The sequence below is a fragment of the Nycticebus coucang genome, chromosome 13 (genome assembly GCF_027406575.1).
Source record: "Nycticebus coucang isolate mNycCou1 chromosome 13, mNycCou1.pri, whole genome shotgun sequence".
Lineage (NCBI taxonomy): Eukaryota > Metazoa > Chordata > Mammalia > Primates > Lorisidae > Nycticebus > Nycticebus coucang.
The window spans coordinates 61,232,408-61,259,674 of NC_069792.1; the positions used below are offsets into that span (position 1 = coordinate 61,232,408).

The 27,267-nt window shown below is 36.1% G+C and overlaps 1 protein-coding gene and 1 non-coding gene across 3 annotated transcripts in view; both read right to left on the reverse strand.

The window, feature by feature from the left end:
• STK3 (serine/threonine kinase 3) overlaps nt 1–27,267 on the reverse strand; it is a 393,987-nt gene that overhangs the window by 300,163 nt on the left and 66,557 nt on the right. For both annotated transcript variants that reach the window (XM_053559237.1, XM_053559238.1), the window contains exon 4: nt 7,191–7,305. In XM_053559237.1, the coding sequence (XP_053415212.1) occupies nt 7,191–7,305 (115 nt within the window). The remainder of the gene's footprint in view (nt 1–7,190; nt 7,306–27,267) is intronic.
• LOC128564253 (U6 spliceosomal RNA) lies at nt 25,534–25,640 on the reverse strand. Its single transcript, XR_008374094.1, has one exon. It is a non-coding gene; the product is annotated as a U6 spliceosomal RNA (small nuclear RNA).

Genomic DNA, 27,267 nt, shown 5'->3' on the forward strand with positions numbered 1-27,267 from the left:
AGAATCTGATAAGACAACAATGGAACACCACTTGGCGCTTCCTCCCCATCTGTCCCTACTCCCACGTAAATACACATTATATGTATTCTGCATTTTCTCCAGACCAAAAGAAGAGGTTGCTCCTCTCTAAAGAAACTGAACAAATACCCTTTGTGGGCCTTTCCCTTTAAAAGTCAGTTCCCTGTGCATTCACCCTAACATTATGCCTGTCAATCAAAAAGTATTGTCCCAATGCTTGCAGTAAGAGGTGGTCAGCCTTCCTTTCCCAAGGGCAAGACCAGAATAAATAAAACAAAGGAAATAGAGATAATTTAGGAAACAGAAAATAATTTTTTTGTTTTTTTGGAGACCCAGACTCATTTTTTCGCCTTCAGTGGAATGCCGTGGCATCATAACTCACAGTAACCTCAAACTCTTGGTCTCAAGCAATTCTCTTGCCTCAGCCTCCCAAGTGGCTGGGACTACAGGCATCCATCACAACGCCTGGCTATTTCTGTTGTTGTTGTTGTTGTTGTTGTTGTTGTTGTTGTTGCAGTTATCATTGTTGTTTAGCAGTCGGGCAGGTTCGAACCTGCCACCCTCAGTGTATGTGGCCAGCGCCCTACCCACTGTACTACGGTCACCGCCAGAAAATAACTTTTAAAAAAAATGTGTCATTCTTAAAGCAATTGGAAAAGCTTTTGTATCCATGTATCAGTATCAAAGTTATAGTAAAGAAAAAATCAAAACAGAGTTTTGTAAATTAAAATATAACTGCTATATAAAAAGTTCAGTTACAAGAGAAAGTAAAATAGAATAAAGAACCTCCATCCCCTCAAAAAAAAACAATAATACAAAAAAATCTAAGAAGAAAAAAATAATAAATTCAAGAGATACAATCAAGTGAAGAAAATAGAAGGAGAGACTATCAAAGAAATTTTTCTAAAGCTAAAGAAAGACAGGTGTTCATGTTAAAAGGAACTACTGAATGCTGGGCATAACTAATAAAACATCTTTGTGGAATATCAGAAACATCAAGATGTAAAAAGCCCAAACTTTGCCAGAGAAAGAAAAACCTACAAATAAATACAACTCTGACAAGCATTAGCAACAATAAATGCAACCCTGGATAACATGGGAACATCTCAAAAGCTCTATGAGAAAATTTTCATTGTAAAATTCTATAGAGGCTGACTACCAACTAAATATAAAACCAAAATAAAGACATTTTCAGATATGCAAGGACTCAAACAGTTGACCTCTTATTCTTGTACCATAAAGAAGATAGTTTAAGAAGACTATAAAACAAATGTGAAAACCAAAAAAACAGGAAATTTATAAGTAAATGGTAGCACTAACCCAGGAGTCCAGTGAAAAGAAATTCCAAGGATGCAGCTGTACAGCAGACCTAAAAAGCAATGAGTCCATGTTAGAACAAGAAGAAATCAGGAAGCTCCAAAGAAAATCTTCTCAAAGAATCACATACATTCCAAGAAAGAGAGAAAATTAGTTAGAAACTAGAAGACATTAACAAAATGATAAAGATGCATATGCTACTTTTCGTAACATGGACTAAAATAACAAAAACTCCAGGAAAAATAAAGAATTATGTAACAACATGACCCTAACATAGATCCATCAACCTAAATTGTGGCAATGATTTTGAGCAATTGACTAAGTCCGAGAAAAGTAAATCCCCATGTAAGGTATATGATACTGGACATTTAGAGATGGAGATATAATTTTAACTATCATTGTTTCCTTTTCCAAGAAGCCCTTTGCCTTCTCTTGTCTGATCATCTATTCTCAAAGCAGGAGATAAACGTGAACAACAACAGCAAAAAGTCCCCACAAAATTCCTGCCACTGTGGAGTTAATAGTCAATGACTATTACTCTTCAAAAATCAGCTAATGGATTCTCTTGCCAAGAGAATTTAGGTTTTTACATACCTATTACTTCATCTAATGTGTGAACAACCCAAAACAGCAACATTTACATTTACTAAATTGATTTGCCTAGACCATAAAACTAATTTGTACAAGAATCAACACTAAAATCTACAATGCCAAAAGCCTGGGTTCATGCTATTTCTACTACACTAGGTTGAATTAAAACAAATGGTCAAATAAAAAAATTGACCTAATTGAGAAAGAATAACCTTTAGCACTTTCTTAGAATGTTTCCAACTATACAATAATATCTCAGACATAGACTCTGTTTCCTCTGTATGTCAAGACATGGCTTTACAGTTACGTAAAGACCATTTTGAAAGCCTCTAATCAAAAATATTATCTATCTTTTAAAAGCTTCAATTTCAGTGTTATACATTTCTACTTTGCAGTGTACAATACTGGAAATGCATAAGTGCTTCAAGACATTAAATAGCATCTGATATAAAATAAAGTACCTTTTTTTAAAATTTCCTCACAAGGAACCTTGAAATTTTATTTTTTAAAACGTAATAGTTATCTGCTCACAAAAAATAATTAAGTACATCTATTTACACTAAAAATAACAAAAAAAAGCTTTCTTTTTCATGAGCCAAAAACAGCTTATAGTTGAAAATTATCAAGATTTACATTTGTAGGCCAGATGCGGTCACTGATGCCTATAATCCTAACATTCTGGGAGGCTGAGGTAGGCAGATCCCTTGGGCTCAGGAGTTCAAGACCAACCTGCGCAAGAGCAAGACCCCAAAACCCACTCTCTACTAAAAATTGAAAAAAAATAACTGGGCATTGTAGTAGGTTCCTATAGTCCCAGCTACTAAGAAGGCTGAGGCAGGAGAATCACTTAAACCCAAGAGTTTGAGGTTGCTGCGAGCTAGGCTGACACCTAGCATTCCAGCCTGGACAACAGAGTGAGACTCTATCTTTAAAAATATATAAAATAATAAAATAAAATAATAAGATAAAAAAATAAGATAAATGTGGAACTTGACAACTTAATCTAAAACTCACACAAGATATCAAGAAAACAAAAGTAATTAAGGAAATTGCATCCCAAATATCAAACATGTCATATAATTAAGAGCATTTTTCTGTTGCAAACACAGACAAATAAATCTCCACTGGAACAGAAACCAAATATAGATCCAAATACATATGGAACTTTAGCAGAATAGGCTTAAAAGTCAGTTAAAAAGGAATAACTGTTCTGACAGATTTACACACAGGAAAAAGTAAACATACTGTACATCCCTAACTCACATCATACACTAAAGTAAATTCCAACTAAGTTAAATATTTAACTGATAATAATAAAATTTAAAGTTTTGAAAGAGTTCCAAGAGTTCCACTTGTGGTAACAGTGAACAAGATAAATCAGACAACTCTTCTGCTTAAAGAACTAAAATGCCTAAACAAAAAAGATTTAAAAGTCTACATGAGAATTAATGAAGACACAAAAGTAGTGTCTTTTGTCTGAAAACAAAATAGTAGAAAAGAAAACCAAAGAAGTGAGCCTAGCAATACAGGCCACTTTTCTCTGCAAGGCATCTGTCAATTACTACACAGAGACCAAGAGGCTAAGAAGCAGAGTAGAGCTTTTGAGTGACTTACAAGACAAGGCAAAGACTGGAAATCAAAATCTACCAAAACTTTGAGAAACCTTAGACCAAAGGAATATACCATAGATGTAAAAGGGATCAACTCTCATAAGTACAGTCAAGCTACACTTGACAGGGACATGCTCTAAGAAACGGGTTGTTAGCTGATTTCATCATTATGTGAGCATGAGAGTGCACTTATACAAACCTAGACGTTTTATAGCTAATTGCTCCTAGGTTACAAATCTGTATACTACGTTACTATACTGAATATTGTAGGGAACTGCAACCCACTGGTAAGTATTTGTGTATCTAAACATAGAAAAGATAGAGTAAAGCTAAGATACTATAATCTCATGAAACCTCCAACATATATACGGTCCATCATTGACTGAAACATCATTATACACAACATAACTGTACTAAAGCCCAGATTCAAATTATTTTTAATCCTGATTGGATTGAGGTGATCCAAGATTGCTAAATGTAGACACAAGGCAAAAATAAATAAAACCTTAGGTGAAAAACATCACCATTCAGAAGTTCAAATAATCTCTACCATGTCTTATGTGTATAACATCTAGCACTCTTATCGAAAATTACCAGATACACACAAAAAAAATAAAAACCAAGAGAAATAATATATAATAGAAATAGATGCACAGGAGATAATAAAATTATCAGATAAAATCAGATTATAATTAATATGTTCTGGGAAATAAAGGACAAGGAAGATTTATGGAAAAGATTCAAAATGCTAAAAGAAACTGCCAAGCTACAATTATTTACCCAGCAAATATTTTGTTCAAAAGCGAAGTAAAATAACATTTTCATGCAAAAAAAAATTGAGACTTTGTCATTATCATACCCACATATAAGGAAATACTAAAGGACATTCTTCAAGAAACTGGGAAATGCAGAAAGGAATAAAGAAGAAAAAGCACAAATATATGAGTAAATATAAACACTGACAATAAAAACAGTAGTAAGAATTCCTTGTGCTACTTAAAATGTATATAGAATTAAAAAAAAACACAAAAAATGTAACAAAAAACAAAAGAACACATAAGCCATAAAATAAAAGTTGCCATATTCTTAGGAGAAGCTTGTTTTTTGACTATGAAAACAACTATTACAGTGAATTTTACATCTGTTTAACAGATCACTGACAACTATTTCACTTGTTACATGTTTGAAAGCTAGCTGATCGTTAAGAGCCATGCCTCTAAATTCAGACAATCAAGATTATCACCCCAGTGAACATTCCCATAAAATGATCAAATATTTACACTTACATTTACAAAGTCTAGGCATTTTAAAAAATGGAATGATATATATGCTTCTATTGCTAACCTTAACCATAATGATACTCTTTTCAGATAATAAATAAATAAATGGAGGAAAATGTCCTCCTGATGGAAAAGAAAGATACAAATATTGTTAAGATTTAAGAGAAGCTGTCATCCAGCAACAAACACCCAGAAATATACCTATGGCTCCCAGTCAATCTCTTACACAGCACTGGGTTCTTTTTCATATATGAAAGTTATCACACTACTCCAGAACCAAGGATAACTGTAGGATTAACAATTAACTATAGAATAACAATTAAACTATTCCAAAGGTATGATTTCCTCTCCCCAGCATATTCAGTGGACCCTGTTGTTTAACAAAGTACAATTTCGATAACTGGATAAAAGGAGATTCATGAAGATAATGATCTTGATATATACCTATCTTTAAGAACTGTTGTATACCTTCACAGTCCATAATTATTGGCAACAAGCAATAAACTACTTGGTTCAAGTACTTTCTATCTACTCAAAATAGTAACAATACTTAAAACCAAGAAAAGGAAGATTTTTAAAATTTTCCATTTCACCCACTTTTACATCATATTCCTACTAGATCATTTTAAATACAAAATGTACAGAGGTTAGCCCTGAAATGATTTTAACTTTAATGATTCCACTTTAAACTAGAATAATTATTTTCAATTAAAGCGTTGTTCTGCCACTCAAGAGTCAGTTGATTTACATAAATGCTAGTTAAGTGCCATAAAAATTCTAAAATATATAATTAGAATGTCACAGATCACTTAATCCATTCTGTCTAAACAGGGATTATTTTAACTTCTGTTTCATTTCCCTTAAAAGAAAGTCACTTTTTTTTTGTTCTTTTTTTTTTTTGGTTGAGACAGAATCTCACTATGTCACTCTTGGTAGAGTGTCATGGCGCCACAGCACACAGCAACCTCAAACTCTTGGGCTTAAGTGATTCTCTTGCCTCAGCCTCCCAAGTAGCTGGGACTACAGGCACCCCCACTGAGCACGGCTATTTTTTGTTGCAGTTGTCATTGTTGTTTAGCTAGGCCTGGCCAGGTTTGAACCTGCCACCTTCAGTGTATGTGGCCGGCACTGTAACCACTGTACCACAGGCGCCAGACCACACTTATTTTTTCTAAGAAGAAAAAAAAATTAATAAAATAAACTTACAACATATTTCCCTAATCAAACTTTAAAATGATGCTGGTTAACCACAAATTGACTCAAGTAATTGAGTATTTTTTCTAAATGCGTTTTACTAAAATGTTCCTGACAACATATAATCATATAATGTCATGTAATAATTGGGTTGCTGTGCTAAAGAATTACAAATTATTTCACTGATTATTCTTCTTACTCATTCACAGATAAAATGGTCATTTTAGTCCTTATAAACACTTCAAATCAAATAAACTAGATGTACTGCTAGCCTAAAGTAAACAATTTTGTAAAAAGCTCTTCTACTTAGGATTATAATAATCATAAAAAGATTTTATTAAGTAACACATTACACAATCTTAGACCCGGCTGTCCACCACCAGAACCACCTGTAACCCAGGCCCCACACCTCTAAGGTTCTAATTCAGAATGTCTTTTAAAAGCTCTACAGGTGGCAGACTCAGAGTTCAGCTTAATTCCAGAAGATAGATTGCATATCCTTCAGAAAAATCTCTTCAAATATAAATTTTCTCATTCAAAATTTTCAATCATGTTAAGTAACAGTGAGTTCAAGATTATGTTCAAGGAAAAACACATAGAAAAATGCATATTTTATCTTGCCATATACACTAAGTAATCAGCAATGCTAAGGGTAAAACGGACATCTCACAAAAATTAAAAATTTTAAATATAGATATAAAACTTAGCTCTATCACTTTCACACATCCTGACAAAACTGGGAAAATAAAGGTAAAATTTTTTCAATTTTTTTTAAAATTCAGAAACATATAACTTGAACTGTTACCTGCCATAAATTGTAATATAGATAACTTAGGATAAGAAAATACCATGACTATTATGAACTTTAAATAAAATTCTAGCTATGATTTATTGAACTCACCTAATACATATCATACACAGGTTCCAAATGAAGAAGCATTATAGTAGAGTTTCTCAAGGACTTACAAAAATTATACTGATAAATAAATTAAACAGTTGTGAGATTCCTAAATACGCCATAGAAAGATCAATAGCTGGTTCTCACCTGCTAGATTCCTTTAGACCACTTAAAATCTATTTTTTCCATGCTAACATTTTCTTTGTAAGAAAATACTGTCTAGTCAGATTCTAAATTATGAATATTTAGAAATGTGATTAGCAAAACAGTGTCAATACTTACTGTCTTGTTTCGTAATCTAATTATGTCCGAGACAGAGCCAGCTCCACAATACTCCATAACAATCCAGAGGTCTGTGTTCTTAAAGTAACTGCCATAGTATTTTACAACATATGGGCTAAAGAAAAATACATCAACAATTAAATTTAGTTAGTCCCCAAAGAAAATCCTTTCTTAATCCCAATACAAAGTTATTTTTAACATTTTGTAATGTTCAGATAAGTAAGCATAAATGAGTAAATTTCTATTGTATATAGAATTGCCTATATATAAAGAATACCAACTATATATAATTAAGCTTTAATTCCTGGATGAAATTTAACAAGATTTTAATAAAACAAATTTAACAAGATTAGAGAAGAGGCCCAAATGTTTTGAGTGAAGAAAGTAAGGCTTCATTTTGGCAAAGGACTTACTACTTAACATTTTAAACACAAATTTTCTAAAAGATTTTATAGTCAAATATTAACATTCAACATTAAAATGTTCTGTATTTCAGTGGGGCAAAAAAGTTATTTTAAATTTTCTTTCATTTTGGTCTTTGAAAGTTCTGGAGAAAAATAATTATAATTTTTTTTTTTGGTTAGTTCAGTTAATTAAAATTATTAACAAGTTTAAGTATTTCTGAATTGAAGTTTTACATCTTCCAGAGCAGAATAAACTATGTTTACAGCCAAGTTATTTTCAGGAAGATTCAGAACGAAACAAATGACCATCTCCATTAATATTTACCAACAGTATGCTATATATGCTAATGAATAAGGAATCTTACCTAATTTAAAGAGGCAGGGAATTCATATTCAGGAAATACAAGGTAACATAAATGAAGTAGTATACAACTTAAATGTTACAAGAGCTCTAAAGAGGAAGTGACCATGATGTTGCCATCAGAGAGAACTTTGTGGAAAGGGTGAGATTTGAATGAGATTATGAAAAAAGTTAAAGTTCCACAATATGGGTGAAGATAGGCAAAAATATTCTATAAAATGCAAAGACCATAAGCAAAACATACAAATAGAGGAGAAAAAACAAGTATGTAATGTTTAGGGGACAACTAGTTTAGCAGGTAACTCTATCTAGTAATTAAAATCAAAAATAGTAGCTACGATTACTTTGCCAGTCACCAATGTAAGATAAAACATAAGAACAAATAAAAGAAACAATAAAAAATTGAAAGCATGATACAAAGAGAAACCACTGAAAGAGGCAGTTAAGAGAAGACTTCTCAATAAAGCCTTTACAATTCTAGCAAGTCTTGAAGTCAAAGGTAGAGCAGGTTAGTTGGAACTTAAGTTGGAACTCACTAGTAGAATTCAATTGTTTTATCACTACCGATACTTGTTACCTCTCGAACAGACTTGTTTCCCAACTGGTCTCCTTGTCAATAGTTTTCTCCCCCATTCTAATCTATGCTACATACAGTTAACAATGTTACGTTACTTTAAAACAAAAGTAAAATAAGCTAATCATACTGTTCTCCTAATTAAAAAAAAAAAAAAGCTCTAATGACTCTCTACTACCAAAACAAAAAAGCCTTACCTGCTTCATGTGACATATAAGACTTTTCAAAGTCTACCTTATTACCCATACTTCCCATTACTCCCCATCTCACAGCTTAAATTTCCAGACATACTTAGCTTTGCTAGGTGTTGAGAATAGAAAGTACATTATTATAAGTTCATAAAATCCCACCAAGCCATTTAAGAAAAGTGCTTGTTTACAAACAAATGAAACTAACACAGGTATTTAGAACTTCACCATATGAGAAACATTAAGTTTTCTTTACATAAACTTCCTGGTGGTCTGGGTACCTGTGTGGAAACCTTTACACAATCTTAGACCCGGCTGTCCACCACCAGAACCACCTGTAACCCAGGCCCCACACCTCTAAGGTTCTAATTCAGAATGTCTTTTAAAAGCTCTACAGGTGGCAGACTCAGAGTTCAGCTTAATTCCAGAAGATAGATTGCATATCCTTCAGAAAAATCTCTTCAAATATAAATTTTCTCATTCAAAATTTTCAATCATGTTAAGTAACAGTGAGTTCAAGATTATGTTCAAGGAAAAACACATAGAAAAATGCATATTTTATCTTGCCATATACACTAAGTAATCAGCAATGCTAAGGGTAAAACGGACAGCTGCTATGAAAATTACAAATTCTGGCCTGGCACGGTGGCTCACACCCGTAATCCTAGCACTGTGAGAGGCTAAGGTGGGTGGACTGCCTGAGCTCACAGGTTCAAGACCAGCCTGAGTCAGAGAAGAGACCTAGCCAGGCCTGGGCAGTGCCTGTGGCTCAGTGAGTAGGGCACCGGCCCCATATACAGACGGTGGTGAGTTCAAATCCAGCCCCAGCCAAACTGCAAAAACATAGCCAGGCACTGTGGCAGGAGCCTATAGTTCCAGCTACTCAGGAGGCTAAGGCAAGAGAATGGCCTAAGCCCAGGAGTGGAGGTTGCTGTAAGCTATGATGTCATAGCACTCTACCAAGAGCAACAAAGTAAAACTCTGCCTCAAAAAAAAAAAAAAAGAAAAAGAAAAATTGCTAGGCCTTGCCCCAGGCGCCTGAGTCCCAGCTACTTGGGAGGCTGAGGCAAGAGAATCACTTAAGCCCAGGAGTTGGACGGCACAGCACTCTATTGAGGACTACAAAGTAAGACTGTCTCAGAAAGAAAAAAAAAAGAAAATTAGAATTCTAACCTGGGCAGCTACCTGAAAATGGAGCTCTCTCTGTCCATAGGAATAAGTCAAAAGAACACTTTGGAAAAGTAAAATTTCTTCAAAAAAACAATTTGTGGCCCATCTAACACACAATCAAGTAGATGGATCAACAAGGTCCAGCATATCAATTTCATAAAACATGCCCTCAGTAATGTTAACACAGAAAAGTATTTAAGCAAGTAGAACTAAACAGCCAAATTCATTCACTGACCATCCACTTAGGCCCTGCACTAGATAAGATGTTTGGTAAGCACTGATGAATCAAACGTCCACAATTGTGACCGACATATAGCATAAACCAGCATAAAATACATAGGTATTAGGGAATTAAACCCACAAATAAATATAATTACTGTGACAAGAAAAGAAGGAAGGATATTATGAGATAAACTAGCTGTAACTTTATTTTGCATTCACCATTCTGCAAGTAAAACTGTTCCTAGTTAACAGAAAGAATGGAATATATTCCTATTCTATAATAGCCACTGACTTGAGAAGCACTGGAGTATGTGGCAGGTAACAGTTCAAGTTTATGGAAAAAACTTTGAAAGTAGATGTGAGTGAGCTTTTACAATAAAATGTCCACTTTCCATTGTGTTCTACTGAATTACAAATTCCAGTACATCCAGCAGCTGCCTTCTTATATGCACAAACTAAAGCAATGAGTAAAGAAATAATAAAAAATTAACACAGAGAACCTAATTTAGGCCTCCCCAGGGGAGTGACAGTTAAGCTAAGATGCAAAGACTGCCAAAAAGGTAGCCAGATACAGAACATCCAAGCACTTAGAAATGCCCATGCAAAAGCCCTGAGGAGACAAGGAACAAATCATATTCAAAACACTGAAAGATTAGTGTACCTGGAATAGAACATAGAGTAAAACATAATGGAGAGGCACCTGTATGCAGAAAGAAGCCTGACCACGAAGGGCCTCATAACCCAGGTAAGGAAACTGAGCATTACTTGAGATACAAAAAAAGTCAGAGAATTTTTTCAAGGAACAAGAATTTTAAGCAGAATAATAACATGATGTAATTTATACTCATAGGGTTCTTCTAGCTGCTTAATGAAAGCTACCTTGTAGGGAAGCAAACAAGTGAACATAAGAAGACCAGTTAGAATGTTAGGTTAGTCAATACATGTAGAACATGCACATCTTTTTATTTTCTATATTTTTGATGCTTTGACATATAGGACCTTGCTAACTAGCAAAACTAACCACTCTATGACCATGTCATTCATGTGCCAACCACCTGATCGAGAGCCTTTAATCCAACTGTCTACAAGGTTATACTCCATGGTCACTACCCGCCACCCTCCACAGCCTAATCACCCAGGGCCAGGTACCAGACAACCATGGACAGACGCTATGCTCTAGAACAGTGGTTCTCAACCTTCCTAATGTTAAAAAGGGGTCGCGACCCACAGGTTGAAAACTACTGCTCTAGAACCTAATGAAATCATTCAAAATAAAACAATCCTAAACCCTTTTTACCCTGCTGACCTGTTCCTTCTCACATAAACCACAGTAAAGGTTCTGGCTCACTTTTCTCCCCCGCTCCTTCCACTTTCTGACTGACCCTGATGCTTCCCCCCCATAGCCACCTATAAATGCTGTGACCCCTTTTGGAATCTGCGAGTATAACAATTTGTTGTTTCTATAGCAGTTGTCTCTTTATCTATTGGTCTCAACGGAAGGGAATAACAATTCATACATTCTAAAATAGAGATGTTGGTAGCTTGGATTAGAGTGAGGGTAAGAGGAACAGAAAAGAATAAATTCAATAGATCTCAAGGTACACTCAAGACAACTTGGTAATAATATAGACTGGGGATCTAGTTAATAGAAACAAGCTTTCTTCTGTGTTTTATACACTATGCCTCCAATTACACACAATATACATTTAAGACTGGCAAACTAAAGATAAATTTTAAAACTGTTATATTTAAAAACACTGAAAAGTAACAGATAACAATAGACTCGCAGAATTCAATTCATCTGAGTTCATTCACATTCAGTCACACATTTTTTAAAGTAATTCAATCAACAAACATTAACTGAATAATATCTATGACCCAGTGGTAGATACTAGGAGAAAAATGAAGAGACTTTAGACTACTGGCAAATAAGAAAGGACAATCCAGGCAATGAGGAACCCCTGAAAAAAAATATGCATGGAAATAACATAACCAAACTAGAATTTAAAGCAGATTATCCTATGCAGGATTATAAGGGAACAAAGGTGACACTGTTAATTCTAGCTAGGAAGTTAAACAACTAAAATAATTTACATGTTCTAACATCTGTTCTTTAACCATGACATTGATTGTAAAGACTAGTGATGAAGACAAGAGAGTTTCGCTGAAAACATTAGTTTAATATTAGATAAAGATATACTCTGAAGATACTACAGATTAGGTTCCATTCCAATGCTAAAAGCAAATGTCACACAAATTTTTAGTTTCCCAATGCACATAAAGGTTAATTTTACACTACCCTGTAGTCTATTAAGTGTGCAAGAGCATCATATCTAAAAAAATCAATGTACAAGCCATACTTTAAAAATATTTTATTGCTAAAGAATGCTAATCATGCCAACCTGTAGCAAGTTATAACCTTTTGCTGGTTGAGGGTCTTGCCTCAGGTTGATTGATAGCTGCTGACTCATCAGCACAGTGGTTGCTAAAGGACAGGGTAGCTGTGGCAATTTCTTAAAATAAGACAGTGAAGTCCGCCACATCAAGTGACTCTTCATTTCATGTAAGATTTCTCTGAAACATCAGATGCTGCTTGAGAGCACTTTTCCAACAGAACTTCTTTCAAAACTGGAGTTAATCCTCTCAAACCCTGACGCTACTTTACCAACTAGGTTCATGGAATATTCTAAATCCTACTGTCATTTCACTGCATTTCACAGAATCTTCACTGGGTACAGATTCCATCTCCAAAAACCGCTTTCTTTGCTTATCCATAAGAAGCAATGCCTCATCCATTCAAGTTTCATCCTGAGATTACAGCAATTCAGTCACATCTTCAGCCTCTACTTCTAAATCTAGTTCTCTTGCTATTTCCTTTACATCTGCAGTTATTTCCTCCTTCGTTGAAGTCTTCAATCCCTCCAAATCAACCATGAGGGCTAGAATCAACATCTACCAAACTCCTACTAATGTGGATATTCTGACCTCCTCCTCTCAATCACCAATATTTTTTTTTGTTTGTTTTGTTTTTTGAGAAAGAGTCTCAGTCACCAGCAGTTGAGCGCCAAAGTGTCATAGCTCGTAGCAACCTCAAACTCTTTAGCTCAAGAGATTCTCTTGCTTCAGCCTCCCAAGTAAGTGGGACTACAGGTACCCGCCACAACACCTAGCTACTTTTTTTTTTTTTAGAGACTGGTCTTGAACTCCTGAGCTCATGCAATCCACCCACCTCGGCCTCCCAGAGTGCTAGGATTATAGGCATGAGCTACCGTGCCCAGCCAATCATCAGTGTTCTTAATGACATCAAGAATAATCAATCCTTTCCAGAAAGTTAACTTACTTTGCCCACATCCATCAGAGGAATCTAAAGCTACTGTAGCCTCACACAATTTATTTCTTAAATAGTTAAGACCTGAAAGTCAAAATTACCTCTTGACTCATGGACTGCAGAATAGATGTTTTGTCAACAGGCATAAAAACAACATTCATCTCCTTGTACATCTTTATCAGAACGCTTGAGTGACCATATGCGTTGTCAATGAGCAGAGATATTTTGACAGGAATCTTTCCTTTGTTAAGTAGTGGGCTTAAAACATTCAGTAAAACATGCTATAAACAAATGTGCTATCACTGGTGTTTTGTTCTTCCATTTATAAAGCACAGGCAGAGTAGATGTGGCATAATTTTTCAGGGCCCTAGCATTTCCATAATGATAAATGATCACTGGCTTCAAATTAAAGTCACCAGCTACATTAGCCCCTAACCACAGAGTCAGCCTATCTTTCGAAGCCAGCCACTGACTCTCCTCTCTAGCTATGAAGTCCTAGATAGAATCTTCTTCCAATGGAAGGCTATTTCATCTACATTGAAAAGATCTGTTGTCCAGTGCAACCATTTTCATCTTTTATCTTACTTAGCTTGACCTTCTGGATAACTTGCTGCAAAATCTACCCAGCATTTGTTGCTTCATTTTGCACATTAATGTTACAGAGATGGCTTCTTTCTTTAAATATCATGAACCAAATTCTGCTAGCTTTTAAGTTTTTCTTCTGCAGCTTCCTCACCTCTCTCAGCCTTCACAGAATTATGGGAATGTTGTAACTGGTTTGATCTTCCATCCAAACCACTAATACTTTCTCCATATCAGCAATAAGGCTATTTTGCTTTATCTGTGTATATTGGAATAGCACTTTTAATTTCCCTTCAAGAACTTTTCCTTTGCATTTCCAACTTGGCAATTTGATACAAGTGGCCTAGCTTCTGGTCTATCTCAGTTTTTGACATGCCTTCCCCGTTAAGCGTAATCATGTCTAACTTTTGATTTAAAATTAGAGTTGTGTGACTCCTCCTTTCACTTCATATTTAGAGGCCACTGTAGGGTTATTAATATTTAATATTATTGTGTTTCAGGGAATAAAGACAAGGAAATGACCAGACAGTAGAGAAGTCTGAATATGCACAACATTTATTAATTTTGCCATCTGATGTGGACGCAGTTCATGGTGCCCCAAAACTATTACGATGGTAACATCACTGATCGCAGATCACGATAACATATACTACTACAATGAAAAATTCTGAAATACTATGAGAATTACCAAAACATGAGTCAGAGACAAAAAGTGAGTACAAACTATTGGAAAAATGGCACCAATAGGCTTGCTTGATACAGGGTTACCACGAAACTTCAATTTATAAAAAATATTCAATACCTGCAAAGCACAACAAAGTGAAGTGTGCCTGAACATAAATTTTAAGCAATACAAAGTTTTAATTCAGCCATAATGTAAAAAATCTTGATTAAGCCATTGTATGGACTTGCAGGTTGTATCAGAACCCAGCAATTCTCTGTATAGTTATCCCTCAGCATCTACAGGGAATTGGTTCCAGGACCCCAGTGCATATCAAAATCCACAGATGTTCATGTCCCTGATATAAAATAGTGTTATTCGCATATAACCTATGCATATCTTCCAGTGTACTCCAGATTACTTATAATGCCTAATACAATGCAAATGCTATGTAATAATGGTTACACTGCATTAGTTTATTATTTGTATTGTTTTTTATTATTAGTATTGTTTTTTTATTATTAAATTGCTATTTATGTGTTGGGTTTTTTCCTGAATATTTTCAATCTGGGGTTGGTTGGATCCATGGGCATAGAACATGCAGGATACAGGGGGCCAATATTTTTGACACTTATAAATAGGAGTAAGGAGCTATGTCTTTGAATATTCCACTGGGTGGAGAAACAAGAAAGATATAATTGAAAATACAGACTACACCAGGAGGCAGAGGAGTAACATGATGCTTTAATAACTAGGGCGGCAATCCCTGAGCCACGGTCCGTACCTTTCTTCTGTGCATCTTCCCTCAGTTTCCTTCTCCTGTTCCCATTACTTGCTTGCCTTCCCCTATTTACCACCTTCAGCCCAATGAAACAATATGTCATTTTCTCTTTTTCTTTTTTTTTTTTGGCTTCCTCTCTTCTCATGCCTAATGATCACATCCTTTCCATTCCATTGTCTATACTTCACAGGTCCCCTATATACTTTATCCTAATGGTCTTCAGCTACTATCACAACTCAACATAGAAACAGTGTAAAAAAGAAGAGGAACCAGACGGGAAAATGGAATAAGCAGTACAAATTCTTAACATTAGTACCTCATGTTAACACTACTCATAATAAAAAATTATATGGACTGACTCACTATGTTTAAGCTTCTTATAGAAATTCAAATATGCTATTTGCAATAGTCAAAATATGGCATCAACCTAAACATCTATCCACTCATGGATGGATAAAGAAAATATGATATATAAACACAATGAAATACTATTCGGCTAGAAAAAGAAGGAAATCCTGCCATTTGTTACAACACAAATGCACCTAGAGGACATTTTGTTAAGTGATATCAACCAAGCACAGAAAGACAAATACCACATGATCTCACACATATGTGAAATCTAAAGAAATTAATCTTCTAAAACTGAAAAGTAGAATTGTAATTCCAGGAGCTAGGATATTTGGGGGAGACAGAAGAAAGACACTGGTTAAAGGATAAAAAATTTCAGTTAGGAGGAATAATTTCAAAAGCTCTATTGTACAATATGGTGACTACAGTTAATAACAATATACAGAGCCAGGCGCAGAGGCTTACTCCTGTAATTCCAGCACTTGGGAGGCCAAGGTGGGTAGACTGCTTGAGCAAGAGCCAGACCTCCTGTCTAAAAATAGTCAGGCACTGCAGGAGGCTGAGGCAGGAGGATCACTTGAGCCCAAGAGTTTGAGGTTGCTGTGAGCTATGATGCCAAGATACTCTAATCAAAGATGGCAAAATGAGATTCTGACTCAAAAAAATAAATAAATAACAATAAATACACTGTATTTTTCAAAAATGCTAGGAGCCGATGTTAAGTGTTCCTACCCCAAAAATGGTAACTATGCAATGTAATGCATATGTTAAACAGCAGATTCAGTCCATCTACAATAATATAATATATTGCTAATTTTTGCTTTTTCCTGCTGAAAACTTTAAGTCCAAATAGGCTGCAGAAGATAATTAAAAACTAACAACTGTGGGAGAAAAAAAGAAATTCTAATGTTTATTTTTACCAATTAAAAGTGACTTTTTAAATATGTACCTGAATTTCATCTTAATTGGCAAGAACCATGCATTGCTAAAGGTCTAGTTTTTAAAGTCCCTCTATTTTGAACATGTAATAATTAAAATATTAAAGAAACAGCCATTTTCTCATTACATAATTTTCATCAACATTCTACTATAATCATAATAGTACTCTACAACTTATCAGGGATACTATAGTGTTTGTGCAAAGGCCGTGTGAATATTCTCCTATGAGAATTATTTCCAATCAATCTCAATCATGGCAATTTATTTCTTGGCTACCCACAACTGAATAAACATACATATAAGCTAATATAAATTACTAAAGTTCATCAGTAATCCTCTAATATGGTGATTTTCAATTTTTTTTTTTTTTTTTTTTTTTGCTTTAGAATCTCTTCAAATGGACTCTTACCCAGAAACATGAGAAAATAGAATAGACCCAGCTGCTCTGATTGAAGTTGGCAAGGGTGCTCAGTGACACTCTGAGCAAGCCAGCTGAAAAATGAAGCTCCCACCACATGGTTCACCTCTCCACTTTCCCCAGCAAATCTAACTCTTCTATCAGGATTCTACTTGGGTATTACTTCCTAGAGAAGCTTTTCCTGAATCACAAAAAGCGAGGTATTAGGTATCTCTTAGAACCTTTACAGTCTCCCATATTTAACCCATCACAGAGCTTACCAAACTGTCCTGAAACAGTATAAGCATGCTCTGTCTCTTCCATCTGATCCAAGGTTCCTCTAAAGGCTGAGATTCATCCACTGTTACATAACACCTTGTGCGCAGCACATGAGAGCTACAGTTAGGAGAGGTACACACTATATATTAGATGAATGAGTAAATAAGTGAATAATTGTGTGCCCCGATTCATAACAACTATTTCTCTTCATTTAGATATGAAAAACTCCTTCTCTAGAATATAAGCACCAGTATGGTAGGGACTATGTCAATAGCGGTTGCCTTGTATCACCTGGCACAGAGTATCACTGTGTGGTACAATAGTGGTTGCTTTGTATCCATATTACCTGTCACATAAGTATCATTGACCAGCTCTTGCCTCTAAAACTAGGAAGGCCCTGAGAGTGCTTCACTTTGAACTGTTGGGATCTTTTTCTTTGACACTGGCCCTGGGGTAAAATGTGGGTTACTGCTGCATCTCAGCTACTAACTATGTGATTTTAGGAAATTCACATAGATCGAGGTCTCATTTTCCGGTCACCAGTAAAATAGTTTATAAATATGCTTTAGCACTAAAAGCCTTTTTCTTAAATAAAATTTTAGAATGAGGCCCAATGTATTAAAAAGATAAAAGTAGGCTTAGCACCTATAGCTCAATGGCTAGGGCGCCAGCCACATACATGGGAGCTGGCGGGTTCAAATCCAGCCCAGGCCTGCCCAACAACGATAACTACAACCAAAAAATAGCTGGGTGTTGTGGTGGGCGCCTGTAGTCCCAGGTACTTGGGAGGCTGAGGCAAGAGAATTGCTTAAGCCCAAGAGTTTGAGGTGGCTGTGAGCTGTAACGCCACAGCAGCTACCCAGGGCAACAGTTTGACACTCTGTCTCAAAAAAAAAAAAAAAAAAAAAAAAAAGATAAAAGTAATAATGGTGTTCCTCATTCCACTCAGTTCTACACTGTTTGAAGAAAATGCCCCTAAAAGTACCTCCTGAGAGCTGAGTACAATTTGGAAAACACTAAACTAGCTTACCTACAAAGATCTGGTCTAGCATTAACATTCTATGATTTATACATTCAACAAATATTTAAGTGCCTACTCTGTACCAGGTACTGAAAAAGACAATGAAGATACAGCAATAAACAAAGCAGGTGGAATTCCTCAAATATTTATGCCAAAATTAAATATTCAGGACACTACTTAATACTCACTTAAAATGAAGATTAAAATACTCCCCTAGTTCCTTTTATTAAGAGTGTAGAAAGTAAGACAATTTACCAAATGCCCAAATAGCTAAACAGATTGACAGAATAGTTAAATTTCTGACACATGTATCACATTTTCCCTAACCAAAATATCAGTATCTTATGTAACAATTTTTCAAATTGTACCATTTTCTTCCAAATTATTTTTATGCCAATTTCTCAACAACATACCTACACTGATATAAGTAAGCAGGGCCAGGCACACTGGTGCATGTCTGTAATCCCACCACTCTGGCAGGCTGAGGCAGGAGGATCACCTGAAGCCAGGAGTTCAACACCAGCCTGGGCAACATAAGGAAATACTATTTCTCCAAAAATTTTTTTAAAAAAAGGAAAAAGTAACCAAGCATGGTGGCATGTGCCTGTAATCCTAGCTATTTGGGAAGCTGAGGTGGGAATCAGAAGTTGCAATGAGCTGTGATAGTGCCACTGGTCTCCAGCGTAGGCAAGAGAGCCAGACATACTCTCTTTTTTTTTTTTTTTTTATTGTTGGGGATTCATTGAGGGTACAATAAGCCAGGTTACACTGATTGCAATTGTTAGGTAAAGTCCCTCTTGCAATCATGTCTTGCCCCCATAAAGTATGACACACACCAAGGCCCCACCCCACTCCCTCCTTCCCTCTTTCTGTTCCCCCCCCCATAACCATAATTGTCCTCATATCAAAATTCAGTACATAGGATTCATGCTTCTCCATTCTTGTGATGCTTTACTAAGAATAATGTCTTCCACGTCCATCCAGGTTAATACGAAGGATGTAAAGTCTCCATTTTTTATTATTATTATTATTATTATTATTATTATTATTATTATTTTTATTGTTGGGGATTCATTGAGGGTACAATAAGCCAGGTTACACTGATTGCAATTGTTAGGTAAAGTCCCTCTTGCAATCATGTCTTGCCCCCATAAAGTGTGACACATACCAAGGCCCCACCCACCTCCCTCCTTCCCTCTTTCTGTTCACCCCCCATAACCATAATTGTCATTAATTGTCCTCATATCAAAATTGAGTACATAGGATTCAGGCTTCTCCATTCTTGTGATGCTTTACTAAGAATAATGTCTTCCACGTCCATCCAGGTTAATACGAAGGATGTAAAGTCTCCATTTTTTTTAATGGCTGAATAGTATTCCATGGTATACATATACCACAGCTTGTTAATCCATTCCTGGGTTGGTGGGCATTTAGGCTGTTTCCACATTTTGGCGATTGTAAATTGAGCTGCAATAAACAGTCTAGTATAAGTGTCCTTATGATAAAAGGATTTTTTTCCTTCTGGGTAGATGCCCAGTAATGGGATTGCAGGATCAAATGGGAAGTCTAGCTTGAGTGCTTTGAGGTTTCTCCATACTTCCTTCCAGAAAGGTTGTACTAGTTTGCAGTCCCACCAGCAGTGTAAAAGTGTTCCACATCCACACCAGCATCTGCAGTTTTGAGATTTTGTGATGTGGGCCATTCTATTCAATAAATGGTATTGGGAGAACTGGATGTCTACATGTAAAAGACTGAAACTGGACCCACACCTTTCCCCACTCACAAAAATTGATTCAAGATGGATAAAGGACTTAAATTTAAGGCATGAAACAATAAAAATCCTCAAAGAAAGCATAGGAAAAACACTGGAAGATATTGGCCTGGGGAAAGACTTCATGAAGAAGACTGCCATGGTAATTGCAACAACAACAAAAATAAACAAATGGGACTTCATTAAACTGAAAAGCTTCTGTACAGCTAAGGAGACAATAACCAAAGCAAAGAGACAACCTACACAATGGGAAAGGATATTTGCATATTTTCAATCAGACAAAAGCTTGATAACTAGGATCTATAGAGAACTCAAATTAATCCACAGGAAAAAAGCCAACAATCCCATATATCAATGGGCAAGAGACATGAATAGAACTTTCTCTAAAGACGACAGACGAATGGCTAACAAACACATGAAAAAATGTTCATCATCTCTATATATTAGAGAAATGCAAATCAAAACAACCCTGAGATATCATCTAACCCCAGACATACTCTCTTAAAAAAAAAAAGAAATTCATGCCAATAATTAGTAGTTAATATATACTTGTTCTTGTAATTTCTAATTTATTTTTTACTTGTCCTTTCTTTTAGCATTTTTAGGATCTTTCAGTCATCAATTTTTTTGATACTTTACAATTTTAATACTTACAATATGAATTTGAGAGTGAAACCTACAAGGCAGAATCGATTTTTAATCAATATTTGATCATTTATTTCATTTGAGAAATACCTACTATATACAAGGCATTCTTCTATAAAGCAGTAACAAGAACATTTTCTTTCCATTTTATTCTTTATGTTTCTTTCTCATTAAACGTGGATCTGACTTCCCTAGGGTTCCCCCAATCTATAATATTCTTCCCCATACTTCACATACATACCATATCTATTCATTCACTCAACCAAAGGCACAGTGCTAGGCAATGTAACAGGTGTTGACAAATCCTTCCCTTCAAAACATAAGAGAATAAAGACAATGAAGATACTTCAAAAGAAAAATCTATTAAGACTTAGTATCATCAGAAGTATGAGAGAAAGACAGAAGAAATGAATGTCAGTTTCGTTGTTGAAAGACTAAGTAGATAATGATGCCATTAACACAATAGGAATTTAAAAAAACACACAATAGAAATTTGAAAGGCTTGTTTGGAAAAATTAAAAATTTGGTTTTAGAATGTTAAAATACTCGCCCAGACCGATTTCTTCAAGGGTTTTCCCTGCACTCTCTTCTAGTATTTTTATAGTTTCATGTCTTAAGTTTAAATCTTTAATCCAGTGAGAGTCTATCTTAGTTAATGGTGAAAGGTGTGGGTCCAGTTTCAGTCTTCTACAGGTTGCCAGCCAGTTCACCAAGCACCATTTGTTAAATAGGGAATCTTTTCCCCACTGAATGTTTTTAATTGGCTTGTCAAAGATCAAATAACAGTAAGTAGCTGAGTTCATTTCTTGGTTCTCTATTCTGTTCCATATATCTACCTCTCTGTTTTTGTGCCAGTACCATGCTGTTTTGATCACTATCGATTTATAGTATAGTCTGAGGTCTGTCTAATAGCGTGATTCCTCCTGCTTTGTTTTTATTTCTGAGTAATGTCTTGGCTATTCAAGGTTTTTTCTGACTCCATGTAAAATGAAGTATTGTTTTTTCAAGATCTTTAAAGTATGAAAATGGAGCTTTAATAGGGTTTGCATTAAAATTGTACATTGCTTTGGGTAGTATGGACATTTTAACAATGTTGATTCTTCCCAGCCATGAGCATGGTATGTTTTTCCATTTGTTAACGTTTTCAGCTATTTCTTTTCTTAGAGTTTCATAGTTCTCTTTATAGAGATCCTTCACGTCCTTTGTTAGATAAACTCCCAAATATTTCATCATCTTTGGTACTATTGTGAATGGAATAGAGTCCTTAACTGTTTTTTCACCTTGACTATTGTTGGTATATATAAAGCCTACCGATTTATGAATGTTGATTTTGTAACCTGAGGCACTGCTATATTCCTTGATCACGTCTAAGAGTTTTGTAGTAGAATCCCTAGTGTTTTCCAGATATACAATCATATCATCTGTGAACAGTGAAAGTTTGACCTCTTCTGACCCTATATGGATATCCTTGATCGCCTTTCCTTCCCTAATTGCGATTGCTAAAACTTCCATTACAATATTAAAGAGCAGTGGAGACAATGGGCAGCCTTGTCTGGTTCCTGATCTGAGTGAAAATGATTTCAATTTAACTCCGTTCAATACGATATTGGCTGTGGGTTTCCTATAGATGGCCCCTATCAGTTTAAGAAAGGTCCCTTCTATACCAATTTTCTTTTTTGGTAGAGACAGAGTCTCACTTTACCACCTTCAGTAGAGTGCCATGATGTCACAGGACTCACAGCACCCTCTAGCTCTTGGGCTTCCGTGATTCTCCTGCCTCAGCCTCCCGAGCAGCTGGGACTACAGGCGCCCGCCACAACGCCCAGCTATTTTTTGGTTGCAGTTCAGCCGGGGCTGGGTTTGAACCAGCCACCCTTGGTATATGGGGCCGGCGCCCTACTCACTGAGCCACAGGCACCACCCTACACCAATTTTCTTAAGTGTTCTGATCATGAAGGAATGCTGGATATTGTCAAAAGCTTTTTCTGCATCAATTGAGAGAATCATATGGTCTTTGTTTTTTAATTTGTTTATGTGCTGAATTATACTTATAGATTTATGTATATTAAACCAGCCTTGAGACCCTGGGATAAAACTGACTTGGTCCAGGTGTATAATTTGTTTGATGTGTTGCTGGATTCTGTTTGTCAGCATCTTGTTGAATATTTTTGCATCTATATTCATTAGTGATATTGGGCTATATTTTCTTATCTTGTTGGGTCTTTTCCTGTTTTGGGGATCAGGGTGATGTTTGCTTCACAGAACGTGTTGGGTAGTCTTCCTTCTTTTTCTACATTTTGGAACAGGTTGAGTAATATAGGTAGTAGTTCCTCTTTAAAGGTTTGATAGAATTCCGACGTGAAGCCATCTGGTCCCAGGCTTTTCTTTTTAGGGAGATTTCGTATTGTTGATGCTATTTCAAACTTGATATGGGCCTGTTCAACATTTCCACATGATTCTGGCTAAATCTTAGAAGGTGACGTGCTTCCAAAGATTCGTCAATTTCCCTTAGGTTTTCATATTTCTGAGAGTAAAGTTTCCTGTAATATTCATTAAGGATTTATTGAATTTCTGAGGAGTCTGTTGTTATAACATCTTTGTCGTTTCCGATTGATGAAATTAGAGATTTTACTCATTTTTTCCTGGTTAGGTTAGCCAAAGGTTTATCTATTTTATTGACCTTTTCAAAAAACCAACTTTTTGATTTATTGATCTGTTGTATACTTCTTTTGTTTTCAATTGCATTTAATTCTGCTCTAATTTTGGTTATTTCTATTCTTGTACTGGGTTTCGGGTTGGAATGTTCTTCCTTTTCCACTTGCTTAAGATGTTCCACTAAGTTGTTAACTTCCTCTCTTTCCGTTCTCTTGAGGAAGGCTTGCAGTGCTATAAATTTCCCTCTTAGGACTGCTTTTGCAGTATCCCAGAGGTTCTGATAATTCATGTCTTCATTGTCGTTTTGTTCCAAAAATTTGGCAATTTCCTTCTTGATCTCATCTCTGACCCAGCTATCATTCAGCATAAGGTTATTTATCTTCCATGTTTTTGTATGCGTATGCAGGTTCCTGTTGTTATTGAGTTCAACTTTTATTCCATGGTGGTCCGAGAGGATGCCAAGGAATAATTTCTATTCCTTTAAATTTACGGAGGTTAGACTTGTGACCTAAGATGTGATCACTTTTGGAGTATGTTCCATGGGCTGATGAGAAGTATGTGTATTCAGTGTTGTTGGGATGAAATGTTCTGTAGATGTCTGCTAAATCCAAATGTTGGATGGTTAGGTTTAAATCTAAAATGTCTTTGCTCAGCTTCTTATTGGAGGATCTATCCAACACTGGCAAAGGAGTGTTGAAATCTCTGACTACTCTGGAGCTGGAGGAAATCAAGTTGCTCATGTCTGTTAGAGTTTCTCTTATAAATTGAGGCGCATTCTGGTTGGGTGCTTAAATATTCATAATTGAAATCTCATCACATTGAGTATTACCCTTAACAAATGTGAAGTGACCATTCTTATCCTTCCTTACTTTTGTTGGTTTAAAGCCCATTGTGTCTGCAAATAGAATTGCAACACCTGCTCTTTTCTGATTACCATTTGCCTGAAATATGAACAACCATCCTTTCACCCTGAGTCTATATTTGTCTTCTAAGGTAAGATGTGACTCTTGTATGCAGCAAATGTCTGGCCTGAGTTTTTGTATCCAGTCAGCTAATCTATGCCTCTTTAGAGGACAGTTTCAGCCGTTCACATTAATGGAGAAAATTGATAAGTCTGGTAAAATTTTGGGTATTGAGTTTTTCGAAAGTCCAGTGGACATTTTTAATCCTTCCCCCACTGTGGAAGTTGGAGTTTGATCAAAAGTTTCCAAGTGAGTTTATTTTTGTGGTAGAGGATTGGGCTGGTCATTATGGAGGATAGGTCTGAGAATATCCTAAAGAGCTGGTTTGGTTATGGCAAATTTCTTCAACATGTGAATGTCATTAAAATATTTAATTTCTCAGGCGGCACCTGTGGCTCAGTCGGTAAGGCGCTGGCCCCGTATACCAAGGGTGGTGGGTTCAAACCTGGCCCCGGCCGAACTGCAACAAAAAAATAGCCGGGTGTTGTGGCAGGCGCCTGTAGTCCCAGCTACTTGGGAGGCTGAGGCAAGAGAATCACTTAAGCCCAGGATTTGGAGGTTGCTGAACTATGTGATGCCATGGCACTCTACCTAGGGCCATAAAGTGAAACTCTGTCTCTACAAAAAAAATATATATATATATTTAATTTCTCCATCATAAATGAAATTCAATTTAGCTGGATACAGGATCTGGAGTTGAAAGTTATTTTGCTTTAGAAGATTAAAAGTCGATGACACCCTCTTCTGGCTTGAAAAGTTTCAGCAGAGAGATCTGCAGTCATTCTAATATTCTTCCCTTTGTAGGTAATGGATTTCTTACGTCTGGCTGTTTTCAGAATTTTCTCTTTCACATTAACACTAGTGAAGTTAATTACAATATGCCTGGGGGATGTCTTATTCAGACTGAGTCGTGCTGGGGTTCTGAAACTGTCTGCTATCTGAATTTCAGAATCTCTTGGCATGTCTGGAAAATTCTCTTTCATAATTTCATGGAGAATGGCCTCTGCGCCTTGCGAGGCCACTTCATCACTTTCAGGGATTCTAATGAGGCAGATAAAAATATGGAACACTTCACAAATTTAAGTGTCATCCTTGCGCAGGGGCCATGCTAATCTTCTCTGTATCATTCCAATTTTAGTATATGTGCTGCCGAAGTGAGCACAGGCAACACATTCTTATCAAGTTACAAAATGATTAAACAACAGCAAGGTCTAGGATACCTTTGCAATTATATACTTTGAGCTGAAGATTGAGGAATGTATTGTTTTTCTTGTATAACCACTTGAATTTCAAGTTATATAGCCTTTACAGAAACTATGTGATGTAATCTAAATATTTATATTTAGTATACTCTAAAGAAAAGCAAAACTGAACATATCCAAGCAGTGATGTGCTTCTAGGATTACTAGGTCACTTCATCAGCTTTTGAAAAAGCTCATACTCTATAATGTTTTGGTTTTCTTTTTTCTTTTTGGAGATAGGGTCTCACTCTGTCACCCAAGCTCGAGTAGAATGATAAAATCATAATTCGCTGCAACCTCAAACTCCTAAGCTCAAGGTATCCTCCTGCCTCAGCTTCCCATGTAGCTGGGTCTATAGGCATGCCCCACCATATGGGCTAATTTTTCTATTTTTTGTAGAGACGGGTCTCACCACGTTGCTCGGGCTGGTCTGGAACTGCCAGAGATCTTCCCACCTTGGCCGCCCAAAGTGCTGGAATTAATTACAGATGTAAACCACCATGCCTGGCCATATACATATCTTAGATACTGCCAGGAGAAAAGTTTACCATGAATCTCTTATTAACATAGTAGTGATTTCATAAGGGGTGACAATGTGTCCAGAGTTACCATGTGAGACAACTCTGACAAGACTTAGACTGAGGGTTCTTGGGAGCACCTCTTCCTGCTCTTTCCTTTCTTCCTTCTGCCTGGAATGTAAACATAAGGTTGGGGCTATAGCAGCCCTCTTATAGCCAAGAGTTAATAAGCATGTGGACAAAGACCCTATTAGGCATGAGGGAATACAAGAAAAGAAGCCTTAGCCTGTGGCTAAGCAACTATAGGCTGAAAACAGTTCTAATTTATACACTCTGCAGCTCTTACAGAATTAAGTCCAGGCTCTTAACATTGCATACGAGACCCTTTATCCTCAGCTCCTTAACCTATCCAACCTTATCTCATACCAATTTCTGTCCCATACTTTCCACTCGATGTCAGCACTGCACATACCATTAAGCTGTTTTTCTACCTGTAACTCTACACATACCTTTCTACCTGTAACTCTCTTTACTTTCTCATCCCTCCATTCCTTCAGCAGTCCAGATATCCTGAGTCATAGGCTGAGGAAGATGCTCTGCCCTCTTGTTCTCTCATCACCCTTTGCACCTGTCAGTACAGGGACTATGCTATAACAGAGCTGTTTGTTTATATATTTGTCTTCCCAACTAGACTACCAGACCCTCAAAAAGAAAAAAGTATCTTAGTCATTTTCATATTCTTAGATCCTAGTCAACTAAGTATACTCAGTAAATGTTGGTTGAATGAATTAGATTTATATAAATCACGACTGTAGATTGTTAAATGACCCCCCTTCATATCAAAAACTCATTTTCACCCATACAACTTCTGAAAATAAGAAAAACACTTGATCATTTTCTTCACCATCTGTTCTTTTAGAACATCACTTCTGCTTTTAAGCAGATAAGCTATAAAGAGCTGCAAGTCCTAAAGACAACCCTAAAAAGCTATACTCACCTTCCCTAAAAGATTAGTCTCTCTTCCAATGGG